The 22,969-nt window shown below is 38.8% G+C and overlaps 1 protein-coding gene across 5 annotated transcripts in view; it reads right to left on the bottom strand.

Moving 5' to 3' along the window:
• Nucleotides 1–22,969, bottom strand: part of NR1H4 (nuclear receptor subfamily 1 group H member 4) — a 53,318-nt gene that overhangs the window by 17,810 nt on the left and 12,539 nt on the right. For 2 of the 5 annotated variants that reach the window (XM_068560392.1, XM_068560389.1), the window contains exons 2-3: nucleotides 20,349–20,714; nucleotides 1,394–1,546 (exon numbers count right to left, since the gene is read on the bottom strand). In XM_068560392.1, the coding sequence (XP_068416493.1) occupies nucleotides 1,394–1,546; nucleotides 20,349–20,714 (519 nt within the window). The remainder of the gene's footprint in view (nucleotides 1–1,393; nucleotides 1,547–20,348; nucleotides 20,715–22,969) is intronic. The other 3 variants (XM_068560393.1, XM_068560391.1, XM_068560394.1) reach the window with 2 other exon arrangements.

Genomic DNA, 22,969 nt, shown 5'->3' with positions numbered 1-22,969 from the left:
GTATAAATGATTAAGAATATAGTTACAGATGAAAATAACTCCAGGGGGCTTTGAAACTATCTTTTGAATAATCATACAATATCATCATAAATTTACACTTAAACAGAACTATTAAAATAATGAAGAACAATCTCCCATGTTTCTATTTAACTTCCTTATTCTCTCAATGTTAATGAAACGAAGTTCCAAGAGTTTCTTTGCCCAGGGCATTTATTTTATAGGATCATACAAAAGCTCTTATATCTGTTACTAGATAAGTTTGTGTTTTCATAAATAACATTATAGACTTTTGTAGGTGGAGTCATGAAAAATGTCCTCAGGACCTTGCTGGAACAGGTTCATATTTAAGTGATGAGGAACATGAACCACCCAGGATCGAAGTAAGTGTTTCCACTGCAAGATTGGATTCCAGCCACAGCCCCTACCGCAGTCTCTTGTTTCATATACGCTAAGAAGAGATTGTGATCGGGCACTATAAAATTTTCATCCATCCAGAGCTGGATTATTTACACTGACCTATTTTTCCCCCCCTCCTGCACGCGTTATTTCTTTGGGTCCATCCCAGTTGCCTGCAGTTGGGGAACAATAGAACTGGAGTCATCTTCCAAAGGCTTTTATTTCATGTGGCATTCCCTCTCTGAATGTTGTCATCCCCTTGGTGACGTTTGTTTGTCTATTATTTGTGTTTTGAGCAGGAATAGGACATATCTCAGAATCTGAGTGGTCTGTAGAATTTGCAGAATGAAAAATTAATATGTTATGTACTAGCATGCATTCCAAATTTTGATGAAGATTACGGTTTCTCACAAAGCCAGCAGTTAATACAGTGCCTCTTTATCTGATTGAAGGACCGAATTATATTAAAACTCGGAGTAGTTAATTTCCTGTGTAAACCTATACAAATTGGTTCAAAGCCGCACTAAGAGAAAAAGGAGTCTTAAAAAAATGACTAGTTTTAAAACTCTATTTAGACAATTCACAGGCAGTTACACCGTACAGAGCATTCTTAATTTTTCCCACAACTGTGAATTTTTATGCTGATTAAACAATAAATAAGAAGGATATTAAATCCTATTTGGAGGAAACATTTAGACTGTCATTCTTTGTAGCTTATTAAAACATGTTATTTTGACTGTATGTTAAGGCCATTTCACTTCACATATAATTCATTGCAACAATGGACACCAAAACACAGCTGTTTCTTTCAGGTGCATAAGAAGCTCTTTAGCTGACAGTTTCGACAATTTCAGTGGTTCATTACCCTTTCCAAGAACTTAGATGGCTTAATAAGTCTCTTCTTTAATATGTGACATACAATTCTAATCATGTGAGTTACCTGACATCTGCCTCCTTAAGAGATTTTTAGTGGAATTTAATTGCTTGTTGCGAATACCTGTATACATACATTCAGCCAACATTCCCATCTCTTTGCATTTCCTTAGTCGACACTCTTGGCACTTCCTTCGCATGTACATGTCCATCACACAGTTGCCCCCGTTTTTACACTTGTACACGGCATTTTTGGTAATGCTTCTCCTGAAGAAACCTGGGGAAGAAACACAGAAAGAAGTAAGAGGCTCCTAACAATACACTTGGATTGAGAGATGCCAGAGCATTTTTCTCATGAGCCCCTGCGGGGCACCCAGGCCATCCTTGACCATATCGGTGACAAATGTACTTTTGGCTGTGCTGCACGGTCCAGATGGCTGCTGTTGTTAATGATTTATTTCTCAAAAATAAAGACACATTTGAATTATAGCCTCTCTTTGGAAAAATCTTGGTTTGTTTTAAAAGATAGATTACTTTCATTAGTGTATCTTTACTGGGAGACCATTATGTACTAATGAGCTCTAGGTGCTGGTGGTACAGGGGTGAATAAGGTATCCCTGCCCTCTTACAGTTTACAGGTTAGTTGAGAACAAAGAGAGGCAAACAACCAAACTAGTGAAATTCCGTGTTCCTGGGCTGTGCTGAGGCAGAGAGGCTGACTGAATGATCAGTTCTGGATGCAGAGGTCAGACTCTGAAGTGAGTATTGAGGTTTCAATTCAGTACTTAATATACGCAGCTTGGTATAATAATAAACATGCCAACCGTGCTTTAAAATAAACATCTCCCCGGAGAGGATGCAGCCACAGCTACAGCTGCTACAGTTCAGCTTCCTGGAGGTGGGGAGGGGACTGACTGGCCTCCTTTCTGCTTCTCCTCTTCCTCCTCCACCCATAGACCTGGATGACCATGGTTCCTGACACTTCTGGAGTCGAGGTGGAGTGGTGAATAAGGAGAGGGCTGGGGGAGGCAGGGGAAGAAGTGACAGGAAAGATCTTACTTGCCTGGTGTTGTTAGAAGCTGGTTTGTATCTAGCAAGTTTCGGAAACTGACCCTTTCTCCCTTGGTTTGGGTCTTTCGAGAACTCCTCCCATCACTGGGATACTTTCCTCTGCAGTTCCTTGTTGAGGGCAAATATGTCTCTCTTCTAGCCCATGGCTTGCATCTCCTTCTTCAGCATCTAGGAATTTGGCAATTCACCTGCGTCCTCTTTCTTCTGAGGTCCCTCCACTCCATGGACTCAACCCCATGCCAGTTTTCTCTGCTCCAACAAACTCAGAGAAAATTGCTCCCACCTACCTATGAGCAGTCAGCCACCCACCCTCTTGCCCTTTCAACTTCTCAGGTGAAAGTCAGACGCCAATCTTCAGTGTCCCTCAGCTGCAGGGAATACATGTCAATCTCCTTGAGTGATCCTGTTGAAGACCCTTCCACTGGGCCTGGGGCAGCAGGGCCTCCTTAGTGTACAGATTTTATCTGGGGAAGGGGGACACCTTTTTCTAATTCTCACAAAAGTCCCATACTTTCCAGCGGTGGCCCCCAGGGGCAGAGAGCCACACCCCACCCACCCCTTTGCAATGGGAATGTGGGATTCCTAGCACACTAATCACATGTTCCAAAATCTTTAAAGATCACTCTCTAATTTCCAACTCCTGCTCACTTCATACCCTCAAAGTAAGCGAGGTATTTAACTAGTTCTTAACTACCCACTGCAAGATGGACTCACTTTGGAATGTAACATCTATTGTCTTCGTGCCTTTGCCAAAATTGAGACAGCAGTGTCCCTCCTATTTTAACAGCCTGTTGGAATAACAGCTGACATTTACTAAGCACCCACTCTCTGTTGTTCTAACCACTTTACCTGCATTTAGTTATTTAATCTCCATATCAGTTTTATGATGAAGATAATATTATGTGTCCCCATGTTACAGATGAAGAAAAAAGTACAGAGAGGTTAAGTATTTTGGCCATGATCACATGGTTAATAATTGGACTAAAAAGATTCCAATCCAGGCAGTCATGCACCAAAGCCCACACTCTTAACCACTATGCTATAATTGCCCCCCTTGCATCACAAGAGAGTAGAATAACTTAATATTAAATATCTACTACCTGAAAGCTGCATCAGAGAATGCAAGGGAGATACCAAGATGAAGAAAACATGCCTTGTCCCTCAGAGCTTCCAACTTAGTGGGAAGACAAAGAAGTAAAATCAAAGCACAATAAAAATGTAGAGTGATAGGATAGCTAATTAAGTAATAAATTATTGGAATGTAGATGAAAAAGTGATCATTTCATGGTCACACTAAATGCTTGTGAAGGATGTGCCACATTAAAGGGAGACAGCAATTCTATCATAGACTTGGAGATTTGCACATTTGTTATGACAATTTTCCAAGCAGAAGGCAATAAAAATTGTCCTAGTAAAATAAGTATAATATGGCAATTTCCCATCAGCTAAAAGTCTAGTGTCTCGAGGAAAAGGCATTATATGGGCTGGGAATGGCCCTGATTAATTCTAAGTAGGGGGAATCACAGAAGAACTCATGAAGGAAGTAGAATTTGAGCTGGACCTCAGAGAATAAGTGGGATTTTGAAACATGGACTTTGAGGGAGGAAGGACAGTCTGGGAAATGAGCAAATGCACGGAGTTATGGAAATTCCAAGGAAGGGTAGATAATCCATCTTGATGGGAGGGTAGAGTGTGGGGAGAATTAGTGGGAGTTGGATGAGGGCATGTTGTGGGACAGAATATGGTTAAATGCCCTTGAACTCCAAGCAAAGAAGTTGAATCTTTATATCAAGTAGAGAGAGAGAGAAGCCTTTAGAGGGTTTTGGCAGGGGAGGGGCTAACCTAACCTGCATGTTGGGAAGACTCCTTGGGGCAAGGTCAAGAAAGGTGGGACAGGGAGACCGGAGACTGGAGGCAAGAGGCTGTTATGGCCAGAGGGTGACTGATGCCTGACCTATATGGGGTGGGGGGGGCAGGAAACAGAGGAACATTCAGGACTTGATAACTAACTCAATATGAAAACAGGCTGAAGAAAAAGTTAGAGATGTCAAGTTTAAAAAAGTCATAGACTTTCTTGTGAATTTGTCAGCTGGTATAACTTTCAGTAGGAAAGGTATTACCATTTTCCTAAATGTCAAATCCAACCACATAAAGTCTAAAAAAAGACTGTGCTTCAGATCAGTGTTGATATTGGGAGTGCTAACACCACATCATGCAATTCAACAGAAACTACAGACAAAAAAAGAAAGAAAAGAAAAGAAAAAAAGAAAAAAGAACTTTTTTCCTGATACCAAATTATTGATCTCAATGACCACTTTAGCTTACTTGAGTCAATCTTCCCACTAATTTTCAGCCCCTCCCAGGAACAATTCCCTTTAAAACCATGATAGATCTTGATAGCTCAATAATGAACTGAAATAAAATTCCTTATTCCACGATGAGTCAAAGGAACAGTGCTAGGACAATTCTGCAGGTTTTTTTGCTCTGGTATTAACTGAGAAAGGAATCGTTATCATCTCAATAGCTGAATTAATTAGCTTTCACTCTGAGGTGGCAACACAATATTATCATTCTATCATTTAAATAAGGCTACATATACTGTATTTATACTTATGCAAATCAATCCATACACATAACTCTGCCTCTATCTTGTGCATATTCAACAAAGCCCATATCAGAAAAGTCATTTGAAAATGAATGGAAAGGAAATTCACTGAGGAACAGAGGCTCCCTGGTAATCGAAGATGAATACACAGGGCTGGCATTGCCCTCGGGGGAGTGTGTAGCGCTAGGGGGCTTCCTGGGGTGGCACGAGAATAAGTTATAGGATGGTAAAATGGATCCCTCAGTTATGCAGAATATTGGACATCCTGCTTTTCTGCTTCTTTAGACAGACAGAACCCATACCATACCCTACTCCCAACTCATACATACATATGTGCCCACACAGACACACATGCACATACTGGACTCCAGGGACTGACAGTAGGCCACACATTACTTTGAAATCAATAAAATGTTGGTTGATGTTTAAATCTCTAAGGGTCTCCTGACTTTTTAAACAGCAACAAACATATAGGACTGAGGAATTAGTTATCTTAACATCCAATATGGCCTAAAGAAAGTCAGCCTTTAGTTCTGCCTCAGCAGACCACAGAATAAAAAGGACTCCACCACCCACTTTTACAGGACTTATTTTGTAGCAGGCACTTTAAAACACTTTGCATATGGCGTTTCACTTAACACTAATAACAATCCTATGAGGTAGACCTATTTTTATCTCTCTTATAGATAAGGAGACTGAGTTACACAGAAATTAAGTAATTTGCTCAAGGTCCTACAGATAGTAAATGGTAGAGCTCAGAGTTGAACCCTGATAGGCTCAGTTCCATACTCTATGCTCTTAACCACTATATTATGCTGTCCTTCTAGTAAGGAGATTACATTTCTAAAAATTGTCTTTTGACATTAATCTCCCCAAACCCCATTTTGCATGTGAAGTGCTCCACAGTTTCATCCCTATCTCCAAAACTTCTTCGGAAACATCCTATTCTCCCTCCCCACTCCAGATGTCTGTTCCACCTCTGTCTCACTGGTAGAAAACTGCAAAGTAGCACAAACTAGAGAGAACAGCTGCCAATACTAAACCAGGTAAGCTTTGGTCTCCATCATACAATTTCTTAGACTTTAGGATCTCAATTCTTCTCTTTGAGTTGCTTGCTGAAATTTTTAGAACTCAATAATAGACTCCTGATCACCTGGCAGGAGCTGTTTTAGATCATTGTTTTTGAAAAAGCAAACTCTCAAACTTTTGAGATGCAGTTGATAAAAATTATTCTTGACTATTTAGTTCTTGTTAATGTTGCTTTTAAGGTTTTCTCCCCCTTTATCTGTTAGGGAGCCACAAAAAAATGTCTACCTGATTTTCCAACACTTACTTTTATCACTATAATTTCTAATTTTTTTTTCTTAAATAAGTTTAAAAAGAACTGACTTTGAATCATTTTTGGAAGTTGCCTAATGTCACTCCAAAGTAGGCAAATCAACAAACAACTTAGTAGTCAAAGGGCATTCATCAATCTTCTATACTCCCTCCGGAAAAAAAAAAAAAAAAGTGTGAAATAAAAGTTCATTAAAATAACATAGTCTATAAAAATGTTTGATACTGCTCTGTCAGTGTATCAAAAATGTTGATGAATCTCAGAGAGACAGAAACCAGAGTAAATTTATGAAGAAACATGGCCCAAGACAGGTGCAGAAGAATGCAGGAGTAGGAGCAATGGGGAAGTTCCAAGTTCAGATACAAGGAGATGCAGGTGGCCCTGAAGCGCTGATAGGGAGCATCCTGTTAAGCCAGGAGTTGGCTAACTACAGCCCAAGGACAAATTTGGGTCCCTGCATATTTCTGTATGGCCCACAACCTGAGAATGGGTTTTACATATTTTAATGTTTTCAAAAAATCAAAAGAAGAATATTTGTGATATGTAAAAATTACATGACATTTAAATGTCAGCATCCATAAATAAAGTTTTATTGGAACAAAACCAAGATCTTCATTTACATATCTGCTTTTGCACTACAATGGCAGAGTCAAAGAGCTGAGACAGAGACATTAATACTTGCAAAGCCTGAAATATTGACTCTCTCGTCCTTTACAGAAAAAGTTTGCCAACCCCTGTGCTAAGACAGGGATAGCAGTAGTATTTGCATGCAGTCTCAAGCAATGAATATGAGCCAGTGAGGGAGGGAAATGCCCAGGAGGAACAAGGAGTCCCCAAGCCCAGAAGACATGGACCAGAACATTCTGTCTAACAGCACATCTTGTCCTTCCTCCTGACGGGTAAAAGCAGGCTGCAGAAACACAAAGAGCATCCTTAGAGAGGTGGGCAAGGAATCTCCTTGTCTACTCAATGAGATTACTCTTTCTAGACTCATTTGGGAATTGCCTTTGCGGGCATGTGCCCTGGAGGCAGCTCTGAGTCTGTTTCTCCTTTTGCCTTAACCTATTAACAGAAAGTACATGATCAAGGTGTAAGACGTTGCCAGGTACCATGTGGATAAGTTGATTGGCACAAGCTACAGGTTAATGGTTTTTAAAATCTTTCTTACAAAGATAAAAGATTATTTATCAGCTCAACCACATAACTGAACTGGGAAAGAAAACAAATCTACCTCATTTTAGCAACATAAATAAACATAATCACTTTTAACAATTTTTAAAAGGTCAGATTATTTGGCCTAATGATTTTGAATAATCAAAAAATAAATCACCTCCCACTCAAGCTCAGAATTAAAGGCATTGTAGTTAGCTGTAATTAATCATAATGATGATGATAATAATAAAGAAGACAGAACCCCTCTCATCCTCTATGTCAGCTCAAGTATCACCACTTTATCTATAGCATGCCCTTCATGTGCTCTAGCCATGTTTTTTCCATTCTGTTTTACATTCTTCACATCACTTATCTGTATCTAAAATTATCTTATAACTTATTGAAGAGCTCATTCTTTTCTATGGATCAAAATTCAATAGATATAAAAGAATATAGAGTAAAATATCTCCATCCCACATTTGTCCCCAGGACACCCAGTTGTCCTTCCCACTGACAGCCAATCTTATTTGTTTTTTAATTTTAAAATTATCTCCTTTAATTCTTTTTTTTGCTGTTACTTTTTATTGGACTATAGCTGCTTTACAATGTTGTGTTAGTTTCTGCTGTACAGCAAAGTGAATCAGCTATACATATATCCCCTCTTTTTTGGATTTCCTTCCCATTTAGGTCACCATAGGGCATTGAGTAGAGTTCCCTGTGCTATACAGTAGGTTCTCATTAGTTATCTGTTTTATACATAGTAGTGTATATATGTCAATCCCAATCTCCCAGTTCATCCTACCCCCACTTCCCCCCTTGGTATCCATACGTTTGTTCTCTACATCTGTGTCTCTATTTCTGCTTTGAAAATAAGTTCATCTGAATCATTTTTCTAGATTGCACATATAAGCGATATTATACGATATTTGTTTTTCTCTTTCTGACTTACTTCACTCTGTATGACAGTCTCTAGGTCCATCGACGTCTCTGCAAATGGCACAATTTTGTTCCTCTTAATGACTGAGTAATATTCCATTGTATATATGTACTACATCTATCTCCTTTAATTCTTTTGATTCTGTTGAATTTGATTAAACCCAACTCTTCACCTACTCCATGCCTACACTTGAGTAGCCTCAATGTGCTAGGAAGAAACACACAACCATACTAATAGTTTTATGTGTTCCTGAGAGCAAATCTGGGGTGGGGTTTCCATACTGCAGGCAATCCTGTCAAGTCCCTAGTCAGCACCTGCTCCCGTCCTAGACTTTGTTACAACTTTTCCGTTTCAACCTCTCAACACCACTTCTCCACCTCTGACTCTCAGCTAACAACTGAGCTTTTTATTTGACTGAGAAAATCAAACATATCAAAAGAGAATTCCCATGTGCACCACCATGAAATCCATCAGTCTGTCTGTATCTGCACCACATAATCTGCCTTCCTTCCTTTTACTAAAGATGGACTGGTCCCCTTCTAAACAAACCCCACCTTAAAATAAAACTCTCCCTTGACCTCCACCCTTCCATCCATTGCCCTGTTTCTCTGCTCCTCTTTATGATAAGACTTCTTGAAAGAGTAGTCCATATTGGCTGTCTCTACTTGATCTCCTCCCTTTTCTCTTAAACCCATGCTGATCAGGCTTTACGCCCACCATGCCACTGAAAAGGATCCTCCACTTTGCTTCAATTCTCAGTGCTCCCCTTCATTGAACCACCATCAGTGTTTGACACAGTTATGTGCTTCTTCCCTCTTGAGTCAATTTCTTTCACTGGCCTCCACGAGTCCACTCCCTTGGTTCTCCTTCTTCCTCACTGGTCCCTCTTTCTCATTCTCCTTTTTAGGTCATCTTGATCTTCCCAACCTCTAAATATTCCAGCACTCCAGGGCTAAGTCCTCAGTCCTCTAACTGAATTGAATCCTTATGTGATCTCATCCACCCCTTTGGCTTTAAATGCAGCTTAAACACATTGATATACTGAGACCTATCAAGTTTATATCTCTAGCCCAGGTCTGTTTAATGAACCCTAGACGCACAAACCTAACCACCTACTCATCTTCTCCGCTTGGATATCTCACAGGCACCTTAACCTTAACCTGTCCAGAATGGATCTTCTGCTTTTACATCCCCAATCCTGCTCTTCCCCAGTTTTCCCCTTTCAGTAGATCTCACACCCATCTCCCTGTTGCTAGGACCAAAATTCTTAGAGTCATTTTTGTCTCTTCTCTTTCTCTCCCACTCTACATCCAAACCATCAGCAAGTCACATTTTATTTTCTTCTGTCAAACTTTGTTTTATTCACTGTTATACCCTTAGGCCAAGAGTGGTGCCTGTACCTACGAGGCACCCAATGAATAGTTGTTGAATGAATGAAGGGAGAGAGTCTACACGCTATTAATAGTTATCTCATTAGCTTAAGTAGGTTAAAAATTAAATGTTCAATAATAACACATGATTGTATGGTGTTCCTCTGAGGTGAACAGTTTTATAAACTTCAAATAGATCACCAATCACAACATACCTTTGGCAGGGGTGAAGTGAGAGAGTGGCATGGACATATATACACTACCAAATGTAAAATCGATAGCTAGTGGGAAGCAGCCGCATAGCACAGGGAGATCAGCTCGGTGCTTTGTGGCCACCTAGAGGGGTGGGATAAGGAGGAGATATGGGGATATATGTATAAGTATAGCTGATTCACTTTGTTATAAAGCAGGAATGAACGCACCATTATAAAGCAATTATACTCCAATAAAGATGTTAAAAACAAACAAACAAACAAAAACATACCTCTGCTTCTTAGCCTCTCCCTGCATCTTTCAAATGAGGTTCTCAAAGTATATCTTTTAAATCTCATATGTACCATAATTAGAAATGAAGATATCTAGATGCCTTGTTTTTCTCTCTGATTAACTATATGATTTGAGGTATCCAATTTTTAATGGTTTGCATTTTGCAAATAAAAATCCAGAACCTACATTCTCCTTTACACTTACCTGACATTTTGTAATAAAAAAAATATTATATTAGTTGACAATGTGTATCCTATATTTCCCAGAATGGTTATAAACACAGTTCATCTAAGCTTGAGCAAAATTAAAAGTCAGTATAATACGGGGGCTTCCCTGGTGGCACAGTGGTTGAGAGTCTGCCTGCCAATGCAGGGGACACTGGTTCGAGCCCTGGTCTGGGAAGATCCCACATGCCGCGGAGCAACTAGGCCTGTGAGCCACAACTACTGAGCCTGCGCGTCTGGAGCTTGTGCTCCGCAACAAAGAGAGGCCACGACACTGAGAGGCCCGCGCACCACGATGAACAGTGGCCCCTGCTCGCTGCAACTAGAGAAAGCCCTCGCACAGAAACCAAGACAGCCAAAAATAAAAAAATTAATTAATTAATTAAAAAGAAAAAAGAAAAAAAAAAGTCAGTATAATAGACTGACTTTATTTCATATTTGAGGTTTAAAATTTTTTCCATATTTACTCATATTTTGTTAATATGTATGATAATGAACAAACAAGATCTTGTCTGTAAATGTATAAATTTCTATATTTGATGCTGTTCTTTATTTTTTAAAATATGACAGATGCTTCTCATTTCTATGTGTGGAAGGGACTGATAACCTTAGTTATTAGATGATGTTTTATTTTGTACACGGTGAATGTTGTTCACTAACTTATAGTTATGACTGCTTTTGGAAAGTATGTTGGTGGAAAACACCAGGAGACCATTCTGTCAGACAACCAATGGGTTTGGATTTGCCATCATCTAGGCTTTGTTTGTTTTTTCTGTGTTAGTGTTTTCCCCAACAGAACTGACTTTTAAAACACTGACTTTCCTTGTACGTACTTTAGTGCTGGCTGTCTTTGGAAAGCCACTGACAGCAGGATGAGGGGCAGGATGGTACAGAGGAAAAAGTGTAGTTCAAGAGTCCTGCAGATTTGAGTACCAGTTCTACTCCATTCTTTCATAGCTGTGAGATCTGGGCAAATTTCTGAGTGTTGGTATTTTTATTTGGATAAGGGAGATGATAATACTATCTCAAGGAGCCACTATAAGGATAAATGAAATAAAGAGTCTCCAGTGGAAACTGTCCAGCCCATAACCGAGAATCATTATCTTCCCCAGTTTGTCTGAGTCCATAAATGTGTATTTTTCCAACAATTTTAGGAATTTTAATGTGAAGGATGATTTATCAAGTGATTCATGTGTGATTTATACTTGGTTCTATTATTTTGGGGTTTGGGGGTGTTGTTTTGTTGTCTTTTGCTTTTCTATCCCATCCCAAGAGGGTAGCCATCTTTTTATGATCACTTGCTAAGACAAAAGCTGAAGTTATTTACCTCTAGATAAAGATAACTCTTGGATAGGGCTTTTGTTTTCAACCCCTCATTGAAAGGGTTATACTGCATCATCTCAAAGATGATGGAGGTGGAGGTCAGTGATTTTAGAGTTGGGGGAGCAGAGGCAGCTTAGCTGTAAAGAGATTTGGGGAACTTCACCAGAGCCTGAGAATGGGATGAGTCTCACAGGTTCCCTGAGTATTGGACCAACACCCATAAAGAGCCTCTAGAGAGGTGACAAATCTCTAATGGGATAACTCTGAGATGAGGACAGGAAGATACTAATAACCATGACCTTGGAAACCCTGAGATAAAATACCCATGTCAAAAGGTGGCTGAGTTGTCCACTCTCAAGGGATCAATTCAAAGGTGAACAAGGAGCATATCAACTAATACCAAAATATTCCACCCTGTGTAAGACCCCTGAGATTTGTGCATGTTCCTGGGGAAAAGAGCATCCCCAAATATTTCCCCAGTGGGATTTCTCATCAGCCAGGGGGATTATGAGCCTGGGAAAGATTAAATTTGATTACAGAAATACAGAAATATGATATGTCTTACACTTAGTCCTACCTGTTTCAGTAACAAAGTGTTTCTGAAATGTTACACATAAAGTACATCTAAAATACGGAGGTGGCTATCAAAGGAAAAAAGTAGAAATGAACTAAATGAAAATGAAAATACAACTCATCAAAATTTGTGGGGTATAGCAAAAGCAGTGCTCAGAGGAAAAATTCATAGCATTAACTGAATACATTAGAAAAGAAATACATAAAATCCAATAATCTAAACTTCCACCTTAGGAAACTAGAAAAGAGAGCAAATTAAATCCAAAGTAAGCTGAAGAGGAGAAATAATAAAAGTTAGAGCAGGATCAGTGAAATTGAAAATAGGAATACAACAGAGAAAATCAATGAAACCAAAGCTGGCTCTCCAAAAAGATCAATAAAATTGAAAAATATCTAGCAAGGCTAACCAAGAAAAAGAGAGAAGACACAAATTACTAGTATCAGAAATAAAAGAGAGCCATTACTACTAATTCCATGGATATGAAAAGCATAATAAAGGAATATTATTTTAAAAATTGTATGCCTTCTCTATATCTTTAATTCTGTGTTTGTAAGGAGGGGAGATGGTTCTGTGGAAATAAAGCCTATCCAAATGATCAAAAAACAAAATGCAAAACACAAAAACACAAAACCACTAGTGGTTATCAGTGGTTGCCTCTGGTGAACAGGACTTGGGGCGGAAATGGTTGGGCAGGGGCTTTTCTACCGTTTGACTTTTGAGTGACGTGTACTCATTGCTTTGACAAAATGTTTAAGTGACGAAGTTGTCTAAAGGAGTTGAAAGCAAAAATCCGTGGACACCCTCACCCCCACTGGGTATCCTTGGGAGATTGAGGGGAAGGGTAACATCTGCAGGGGTTGGGCTTTTCAGGCCTTTAACAGCTGTTTAAACTCCCGGGTAGGCAAACTCCCAGGAGCTGGAGGCTTATACTGACTAGTGGCCTCTAGTCACTACTTTCCTATTTATATATTGCTTATATATTTAGTTTAAACATTTTTTCTTACTTAAATCTAATTTCTATTGTCTTCAGTTTGTCTTATATCATTGCTCTATATTTATTTGAAATATCAACTTTTATTCATTGGAAATCACCCTTCTATCGTTTCCTTTTTCTGTACGTTCTTTTAGATATCATTTTATTGCTTTTGTATTTTTAATCTTTTTTGTTTGCTTGTTTTACTGGTTTCTCTTTTTGTCTATTTTAGCTCAATTATGTAAACTGTTTTCCTACTTTGCTTTAAAATGGTGAGAGTGAGAGCAGGAATTTTGTTTTGTTCACCACTGTATCATGTAGGCTTAGAATAGTGCCTGGCATATAGTTGGTACTTAATAATATTTACTGAAAAAAATTGAATTAATTAATTCAAACTCCCAGCAGCTAGAGGCTTAATTAGTTAACTAATAGGAAGAGAGATAGTTTTGAAAATAGTGCACGATCCAAATTAGGGGGGCTGGATGAAGAGAAGAATAACAATGATAAAATAATAGGAATTCATCAACAAAACAACAATAGCAAATGCTTTATGAGCACTCAAGGTATGCCAGGTACAGAGCTGGAAGTTTTAAAAACAATGTCTCTATTTGCAAATGAATCACCGGACAAAGGATTACTCTCCAAAGTATATAAACAGCTCATGCAGCTCAATATTAAAGAAACAAATAACCCAATCCAAAAATGGGCAGAAGACCTAAATAGACATTTCTCCAAAGAAGACATACAGATGGCCAAGAAGCACATGAAAAGCTGCTCAACATCACTAATTATTAGAGAAATGCAAGTCAAAACTACAATGAGGTATCACCTCACACCAGTTAGAATGGGCATCATCAGAAAATGTACAGACAAGAAATGCTGGAGAGGGTGTGGAGAAAAGGGAACCCTCTTGCACTGTTGGTGGGAATGTAAATTGATACAGCCACTATGGAGAACAGTATGGAGGTTCCTTAAAAAACTAAAAATAGAATTACCATATGATCCAGCAATCCCACTACTGGGCATATACCCAGAGAAAACCATAATTCAAAAAGACACATGCACCCCAATGTTCATTGCAGCACTATTTACAATAGCCAGGTCATGGAAGCAACCTAAATGCCCATCGACAGATGAATGGATAAAGAAGAGGTGGTACATATATGCAATGGAATATTACTCAGCCATAAAAAGGAACGAAATTGAGTCATTTGTTGAGACGTGGATGGATCTAGAGACTGTCCTACAGAGTGAAGTAAGTCAGAAAGAGAAAAACAAATATTGTATATTAACGCATGTATGTGGAACCTAGAAAAATGGTTCAGATGAACCAGTTTGCAGGGCAGAAGTTCAGACACAGATGTAGAGAACAAACGTATGGACACCAAGGGGGCAAAACCGCGGAGGGGTAGGGATTGTGGTGTGCTGAATTGGGCGATTGGGATTGACATGTATACACTGATGTGTATAAAATTGATGACTAATAAGAACTTGCAGTATAAAAAAACAAACAAAAAAACAACTAATACTAAACTTTCTTTGGGTTATTTGTATGGAAATACGTTAATATAAATGTTTCAGACATTACATGAAGTTTCTAAAAACCTTACATGTTCTGGTATAATGTTATAAGTCATAATTCTAGTTATTACTTTAAAATGTATATCTCAGAAATAACTAAATTTCCTTGTCAATTGCATTATTATGAACTTTGATCAAATCTTTAACCTTGGTCATTTTAAAGTCTTTTGTCATTTACAGACAGTTCTGGGTGTACTCTGATGCTTTCGCAAAAATGTTCCTATAAAAGGGTTTCATCTTCAAGGAATTCATGGAAAAGACTCTGACAAGTACAGGTTTCTGGTAACTGACTATACTGCTGAACTGAATGAATAAGCATTTTCAGAACTCTAATGGAAAACTGATGAATTCATAAAAGTGCTAACAAAAGATCAAGATGAAAAAAAATTAATTACATGGGACTGAGTGAAATGATGAGGATGATTATAATTTTTGTGACTTTCTGTTTGAATAAAAAAAAAAATCCCACAAGGACTCAGAGGCAAAAAATATAGAAATCAATTTTCACTGCAAAGTAAAGGAGCTGTTACAGTGGAGGACTACTGGACTGAATGTCAATATTATGACATAGTATGAGTGTGTTTCGTGTTGGGTAGTTGCAATCATTGTTGCTTTTGTTGTGGTCATCCATTTACAATGCTTGGTGTCAGTTTATTTATCTCTTGTAAAAATAAAATACAGTGTGTGTGTGTGTGTGTGAGTTGTGAAAAAAAAAAACTTAAAAAAAATAAAATAAAAGAACAGAAAAAAACAAAACAAAAAACACCAATGTCTCATTTTTCTTCATGACAACCCAGTGATAATAGTAATAATAGCGGGCATTTATTGAGGGTTTCCTATTGGCAAAGACTATGTTAATCACTTTACATACATTACCTTATTTAAATCTACCTCAAAGGGTTTTCTTGAAGATGAAATGAGTTAGTACATGTAAAGTCTCCTGATAAAGCCTGCACAAAATAATCACTTGATGTATGCTATTTATCTGTCTATCATCATCACATTGCCATCATCTCACCCTCCTCCTCCTCATCTCTATTATTATCCTCATTTTACAGGTAAGAAGTCTGAAGCCCAGAGACATTAAGTAACTTGGAAGAGAATCAGCTGGGGTTGGAATCTAGGTTATCTGCCTTCAGAGTCCTACTCTTCCCAAGACTTTTATAACAAAAGTCTTCCAATCCAGTGAAATCGTTTGAATCCCCACCCCTTGAATCACACTCTAAGAAAATTTGACCTATAGAGTTCATTGGGATCATTATTAAATTTTATAAAATCAGACCTCAAAATCAAATAGGATTTCAGTAAGTTTGTAAGTAAGTCAGGGCATCTCAGCTCTAACCCATAAACCAAAGGCCCATTGGAAACTCTCTACATCTATCCTACATGTCACAATTGTTTCAATAATTCTAGAATCTTTTCTAAAACTTCAGAACTAAGTCTAATGCTGGTTCACTATCTTATATGAAAATAAGTTCCAAAGGATGAAAAGTCCCCCATTTACTCATAAAATGCCTTTTAAGCGTTCTACCATTCTTTCCTGGCATGGAGACAGTTGTGAGTGACATTGACATTGACCTATTTGGGAATGCAGCCATTTGAAATATCCAGTCAGATGCAGATCAGTTTTGTCAGTTGAGGTCTGAGGTTTGAATCAAAATTCATCCAGACCTTAGCATATTTCCATATGCTCCACACTGATAACCGAGGGGGAGGGACAGCTCTCGATTTAATCTAGTGCCGAGCAAATGGCTATCATTGTCACTTGGCATTATGCTTGTGTTCTGCAGTTGTTATTTTTTTAAAAAATCAAAATTTATCTCATTGATGCCATAAATACCTATAGCAAATAAAACCTTAAGAAAAATTAAAGTATTTCTAACAGAAACAGAGACCAGTGAAATCAGGAAGTTTAACCGTGATCTTTGCTATGGCTGCCAGTAATCTTTGCTATGGCTATGGCATCTTTGCTATGGCTCTGGAGCCAGTAATTGCAGTGAAGACAACTTCCTGATCCCTAAAGGTCAACTAAGGTGCCGTCTTCCCGGAGTCAATAATTCTTATGTTAGCTTCCTGACCCCCCATCTTCTTGAATAACAACTGCCTTGGCAAACCAGTTCTGCAGTGTGGCTTGGAGCATCCTCTTGGAGACTCAGCATAGAACCTGTTCCTCTGCCCTTCCAAGTTCTCCTGTACTGATTCTTCTTTGCTTGAAATTTGGTTTCTGCTTACTTTGTTGAACTTTGACTAATCAATATATTAAGGAACTTGCTTAGTCAGCCAAGAGGTATAGAGCCTAGACTCAATTCATGCCTGTCAAATCCCAGAGCTCATACTCCCCCTGATGGAAAGTTATGGCGTGAAATTCATTTTGTATCTGGTAAGCGCAGATATCCAAGGGGTGTGGGGCGGGGGGATGAAGTTGGCCAAGCTGTTAGGCCTGCCCGGCCCAGAGGCACTGGTTCTTTGGCTTGAACTCTACCCTATTCTGTGCACTTCCTCCCCATTTACTAAGCTAGAATGATTTTCATTTGTTTTCTCGAGAGAACATCTAAAAAGCACAAAGGAGCCAATTATTGGCTTTTCAGTCACCAAAGCCTAAGCCCCAAGATCCCAGACACTAACAAAATTTCCCCAAATTGGGAGAGGCAGACAACCAAAGAGTTAAGACATGTTAAGTACATGAGAAGGTCCTGAACTCTGTCCCTCCCACCCCCTAATCCTCAGACTGAGTCCTGGGATTGGGTTTGCAGAAAGTTTATGGGAACTCCACATCATTGGGAAATCCTAGAACAGAGGGATTCTTGTGCTCTTTCCTGGGGAGAGTCAAGGGAGGCCCTTGGGGTTCCCTGCACCCCACAAGGCACAGGAACGGATGACGTGGCCATGTGGTTTCCCTGGGCAGCCAGGCATTCCAGGTGATGGTGCAGAAGCATCAGGAGCCCACCCATCTGAGCAGCAGGGAAGCAGGTGGGGCCAGATGGGAAGCAGGAGTGTGCTCAGGCTGCCAGGATGGCACCTCAGAGACCTTTCCCACTGGTGAGAGAAGACCAACGAGAACAGCCCTCAACAGATGCTGGACTATGTTAACAGCACCAAGAACCAGAGCCCCACCTCCAGGGCCCAAAAATCTCAGGAGATTCATCCTGAATTGATGAAATAATGTTTCCACCAGGGCTTGAAATTGGATTAAATCCAATTATACAAAAAAGGTTATTTTTCTTGCATATATACCCTGAGTGCTGTGCTCTCTCACTGCATAGTTTCCAGTTAATTCTGATACTGACCATCGAGAGTTATGGGTCTAGAACAGGGGTCAGCAAATTACAGCTAGGCCCTGGGCCAAATTCGGCCCACTGCCTGTTTTTTATTGTCCTGACTATTTTTGTAGGCTAAGTAAAGCCACTCTTACGTGGCTGAGTTTGCAGAGTTGCGTAATCGCAACAAGGCCGCTATGGTGCAAAGCCTACAATATTTACTATCTGTCTCTTTACAGAAAAAAATTGCCAAACCCTGATGTAGAACATGGGCCCTGCCTGGCTCTATCTCATCTGCTCTTGCACTCTTGTCCTTCTGCTGTCATCATGGGGGCAAAGTCTCAAATCAAAATCAAAGAAAAAGCTCTGCCTTTCTCTGCTCTTAAAAATACACCTACGTTCAGATCCAGCTTTTCCTCCCTGAGCTCCCCAGAGGACCGGTTCTCCTTAGACCAGTTTTCTGTCCCCTGGTCTCCTGACCCTGCACTTGCCTAGTAGCTTCCTAGCTTTGACTTCTATTTTCTATCCTTTATGGGCTTCTCATCCTCTGCCTGTCTTTGAGTCGCTGTTTTGTAGGGTTGTCCATGGCACTCTGGTCTCCCTCTACTCACCCTGCCACACCCCGGAATTCTCAGGACAACCAGGTTTCACTCCAGCATTCACCTGTAAGGAGGTGAGCTGGTCCAGGTTACTAACTTTAGGGTTTTATCCCCTTGGTTTGGATAATACCGATACCTTGACACCTAAATGGAGCACTTGATTCTCTTCCTTTGGCCACCAAGTTAGTCAATATTAGCCTTGAACAAATAGCTCAGAGAGCAGAATGATCACTTGGTGGTTAATAATAGAGGCTCTGGGGTTAGATTTAGAAGCAGGAGATTTGAAGCTACACCCCTTCTTAGCTAGGAAGCGATGAGCATGGATTTTCATTATGGCATTCCAAATTTACTATGCTTTTATTTATTTACACATTTACTATGTACCAGACACTGTGTTAGATGCTATGAGGAGTAACAGAGCTGAAGAAGACACAATCTATGTCTTCAAAGAATTTATATGTAACTTTTACCCATATAGACTTGGCTCTCCACAAAAAGGATAAGAGTATTTTAAAGGCCATAAACGAGATCTTTGAAATTTTCTTTATAGATCTGTTTTAATTTTTAAATTTGGGGCATAAATACTACTTTGTTTTTTAAAAATCTAATGAAATCACACCAAGTTTTAAAGAGCTGACTAATATAATTTTAGACAATCTGATCACTTGAACTTTCAAAGGTTTGAAATGTCCTAGAGCCATTCTTATGTGGCTGGGTCCTCTGTTTATTTTTATGGCAATCATTGGCATCTGGGAACACCGTTGGCATCTGGCAAACTGGCTCACCATTCAACAGATTCTACTCCGGAGACAGTTCTTTATCAGCTTTCAAAGTCCTGGGAGCTAACAGAGTGCCTAATACATGGTAGGCATCCCATAAATATTTGTTGAAAGAACAAATGCAAAAATAAATACATGAATCTACTAGTCCGTTAAGTTCTTTCCTCTGAAATTTTACAAACTTATCATCTGTGTCCTTATCGGGAGAATGATCACATAGGGCTTTATACTGAGTCATTTTCATGTTTCATGTGTTATACTTTATCCATCCTAAATGGATTGCAATTTCATTGATTTCCCCTACAGCATTGCTCACAGATCTATTTTCCTGCTAAGTGAAATATTTGTTGAATATAGGCTATCATTACTTCCTTTTTGTTTTCTTTTGTTTGTTTTTCTTCCTCTGTCTCTTCCTCAATTAACTAGAGTACATGAAAATGTATGTTAAAATATTTATTGAATAAAATCTTATTCTCCTTGACCTTAATTTTAAAAGAGATGAGTTCAGCAATTTCTCTTTCTTTTAAAAAACAACACAAACAAACAAAACCCACAATCATAAATTCCTTCTAACTATGTGTGAGGTTGTGAATAGGAAAAAGTTTACTTATATCCAAGCTAAATACTCTAGTAAGCTTTCCCTAGAAATCTATGACATCCCAATGAAGGAGAAGATGTAGGAAGAAGTAGGAGCAGAGGATGAGAAAATGGGAAGTTATTTGGGAAAAGGGAAGAATCCAGTTTGAGGGATTTCAACAACCAATAGAGAAAAACTTTAATAAGGAGAAAATTGCCAACCAAAAGAGGCTTACCTTTGCACCCCTCACAGGTCAGTGCATTATAGTGGTAACCGGATGCTCTGTCTCCACAAACAACACATAGCTCATCCCCTTTTATTCTCCCTGCTGATGCACCCAGTCGGGGCTTCTTTGTCACAGGAATCTCCACTACCTCAGTCTCTCCCTGGTAGAGAGTCTCAGCAGGCATTCGCCTGAGTTCATATATTCCAGGAGAGTACCACTCTTCAGGCTGCTGGGGATAGAAACCCAGGTTGGAATAATAGGAAGATGAGGAAATCTGTGGTTGAACTTGGGGAAACTGAATGTTGTTGTATTGTGAGTATGGTTCCACCTCTAGATTCTGTCCCAGAGGACCTGCTGCTTGTTCTGTTAGTACACCTGAACAAAAGTGATAACAAAACTGGAATTAATGTCATCATTCTATAAATAAGAGAGGCAGTTTAGCATATGGTTAGGAGTACAGGCTCTAAGGAAAGATTGAAATATTTAAATATTTACATTAAAATTTTAATATAAAATTAACTTTTTTACAGTAAAAGAACTATTAACAGATTAAATGACAAAATTAAAAGCTCAGAAAGATAGCTGCAACATAGCGGACAGACAAAACACTCATATCATTCATATGTAAAGAGCTTTTACAAACCAATAAGAAAACATTCAACATGGAGAAAAGGAAAACAAACAAGAATGTTTAAAAGAAAAAGAAAAAAAGGAAAGTTAAAAAAACTATTCAACATGTAAAACATTCAACAATCCACAGAAAACAAAGATAAAGGACAGGCATATACAAATGCTATCTTTTGTCATTTCTGTCTTACAAAATCCTATAAAGTGGGTAACGGTATTACCCCCACTTAAAATTGAGTAGTCAGAGGCACAGAGTAATTAGGCAACTTTATTCCTACACACCTAAGTAGCTGAGATTTGGGCTTTGAGTCTGACTTCAAAGCCCATGTGCTGAATTGCTCCTCTCTGGGATAATTTCAAGTGTGTGATGCTTTAAAGCTTTTCTCTTCCTCCCTCTGTACTTGAGTTTGTTAGTCCCTTCAATGCCTCCACTTGCAGGTAACCTATAGCTAGGCCTGCAAGACTCTGCATGATCTTACCTTTTCTTTCTTTTCCAGCCATTTCCCATGTTCCGACTTCCATATTCCTTAAATATGCCTTGCTGCTTCCAGACTCAGGACATTTCCCACATGCTGCTTCCTGAGCCTGGAACTTTCCTCAACAGCCATTCCCTCCAAGAACGTCATCTCACTATTCTCCACTTATCTCTAAATTTCCCTTTAAGTATAGCTTCTCTTGGGAAGTCTTCCCTAAACCTAGGTCCCTGGGTGTCTGAACCCAGTTGTATAGTACTTACCTACCCTTCATGGGCCTCCCTTTACTTATCTGTAAAGAGAAGACTCCATGCTGCATGATGATATAGTTCTTCTTTATGTCTAAAACCTCTATAAGTGTATGACCAACAGTTTATGGGCATTAGAATTCAGAGCCTTTCTACAACGCAAAGTGGAAAATATGTATGTTAAATGTTTGTTGAAAAAAAAATGCTTTCTGCATTGATACAGGAAATCACTGATGGAACACAAAGGATACAATGTCTGTGCAAAATCAATTTTGTTTCTTTCATGCCCAACTTATCCATATAAAACCAGCACTGAGTCAGTATATCTGAGTGTCAAAAAATTTTGGCAATGGTGCTTTGTCTTATGACTGCAAAATGGAAAAATACAAAAATATGGAATTATTACAGAAAAAAGAGAAGCTAAAATATGAGCAAAATCTTGATCTATTTAATAACTAAATATGGTTAAAATTTCTAGAGTGAATACAATTGAAAAGAGCTAAAAGCGTTAAAATCATTAGTTTCATCTAGATTTTATCCTCCAACCCATCTTACCCTCACTCAACTTCCCATCCCCACTCCCAGCCCCAGTTTCTCTCCATCTACAGGTCTAGTAAAGTTAAGCAACTTGCCTGAAGTCACATAATCAATTAATGACAGAATCTGGATTCTGTAGTACCTAAGGAAATGTGTAGTTGTTTTCTCCTCACAAGACAATTCCAAGATCTCTGAGCATTATTTCAACAAATCTTTTAATAATCAAGAGACACAATGGAGTCCCAACTCAAGTCAAATCATGTTATCAATATCTGGAATCATCTCAATTAAAATGGAACACTTTCACAAAGACATCAATTCTACTATATGAAAACAACACAAAACAGGGTAAGAATATGAGATCAGTACACAATATTATTAAATAATGCCTCTATTCCCAAAGCACATCCACTTCTAGTATTTCACAGTGTTCCCACCAAATTTCCACAGAGTAGAGACAATAAATATACAGGCAACTTACAATTAAAAAAACCCAGCATGGACAACATCCTCCAAAATGGTGGGACAAGAATAACTTCCATGAACTGACTGTGAGACCTTGAACAACTGCCTAACATTTTTCTGTTTCTTCTGTAAAATGGGGCTACTAACACCCAGCCTCGCTATCTCATAAGGTAATTCTGAGTATAAGATACAGTTTCTGAGAAAAAGTTTTGATAAGTTGAGTGCCATAAAAAGACATGTTTGTTTCCTAAAGAACCTAGCAAAATCTTGATTGTAATGA

Source organism: Eschrichtius robustus, chromosome 13 (genome assembly GCF_028021215.1).
Source record: "Eschrichtius robustus isolate mEscRob2 chromosome 13, mEscRob2.pri, whole genome shotgun sequence".
Classification (NCBI taxonomy): Eukaryota; Metazoa; Chordata; class Mammalia; order Artiodactyla; family Eschrichtiidae; genus Eschrichtius; species Eschrichtius robustus.
Note: the sequence above shows the minus strand (reverse complement) of the source record. Positions and strands in the feature narration are given on the sequence as shown.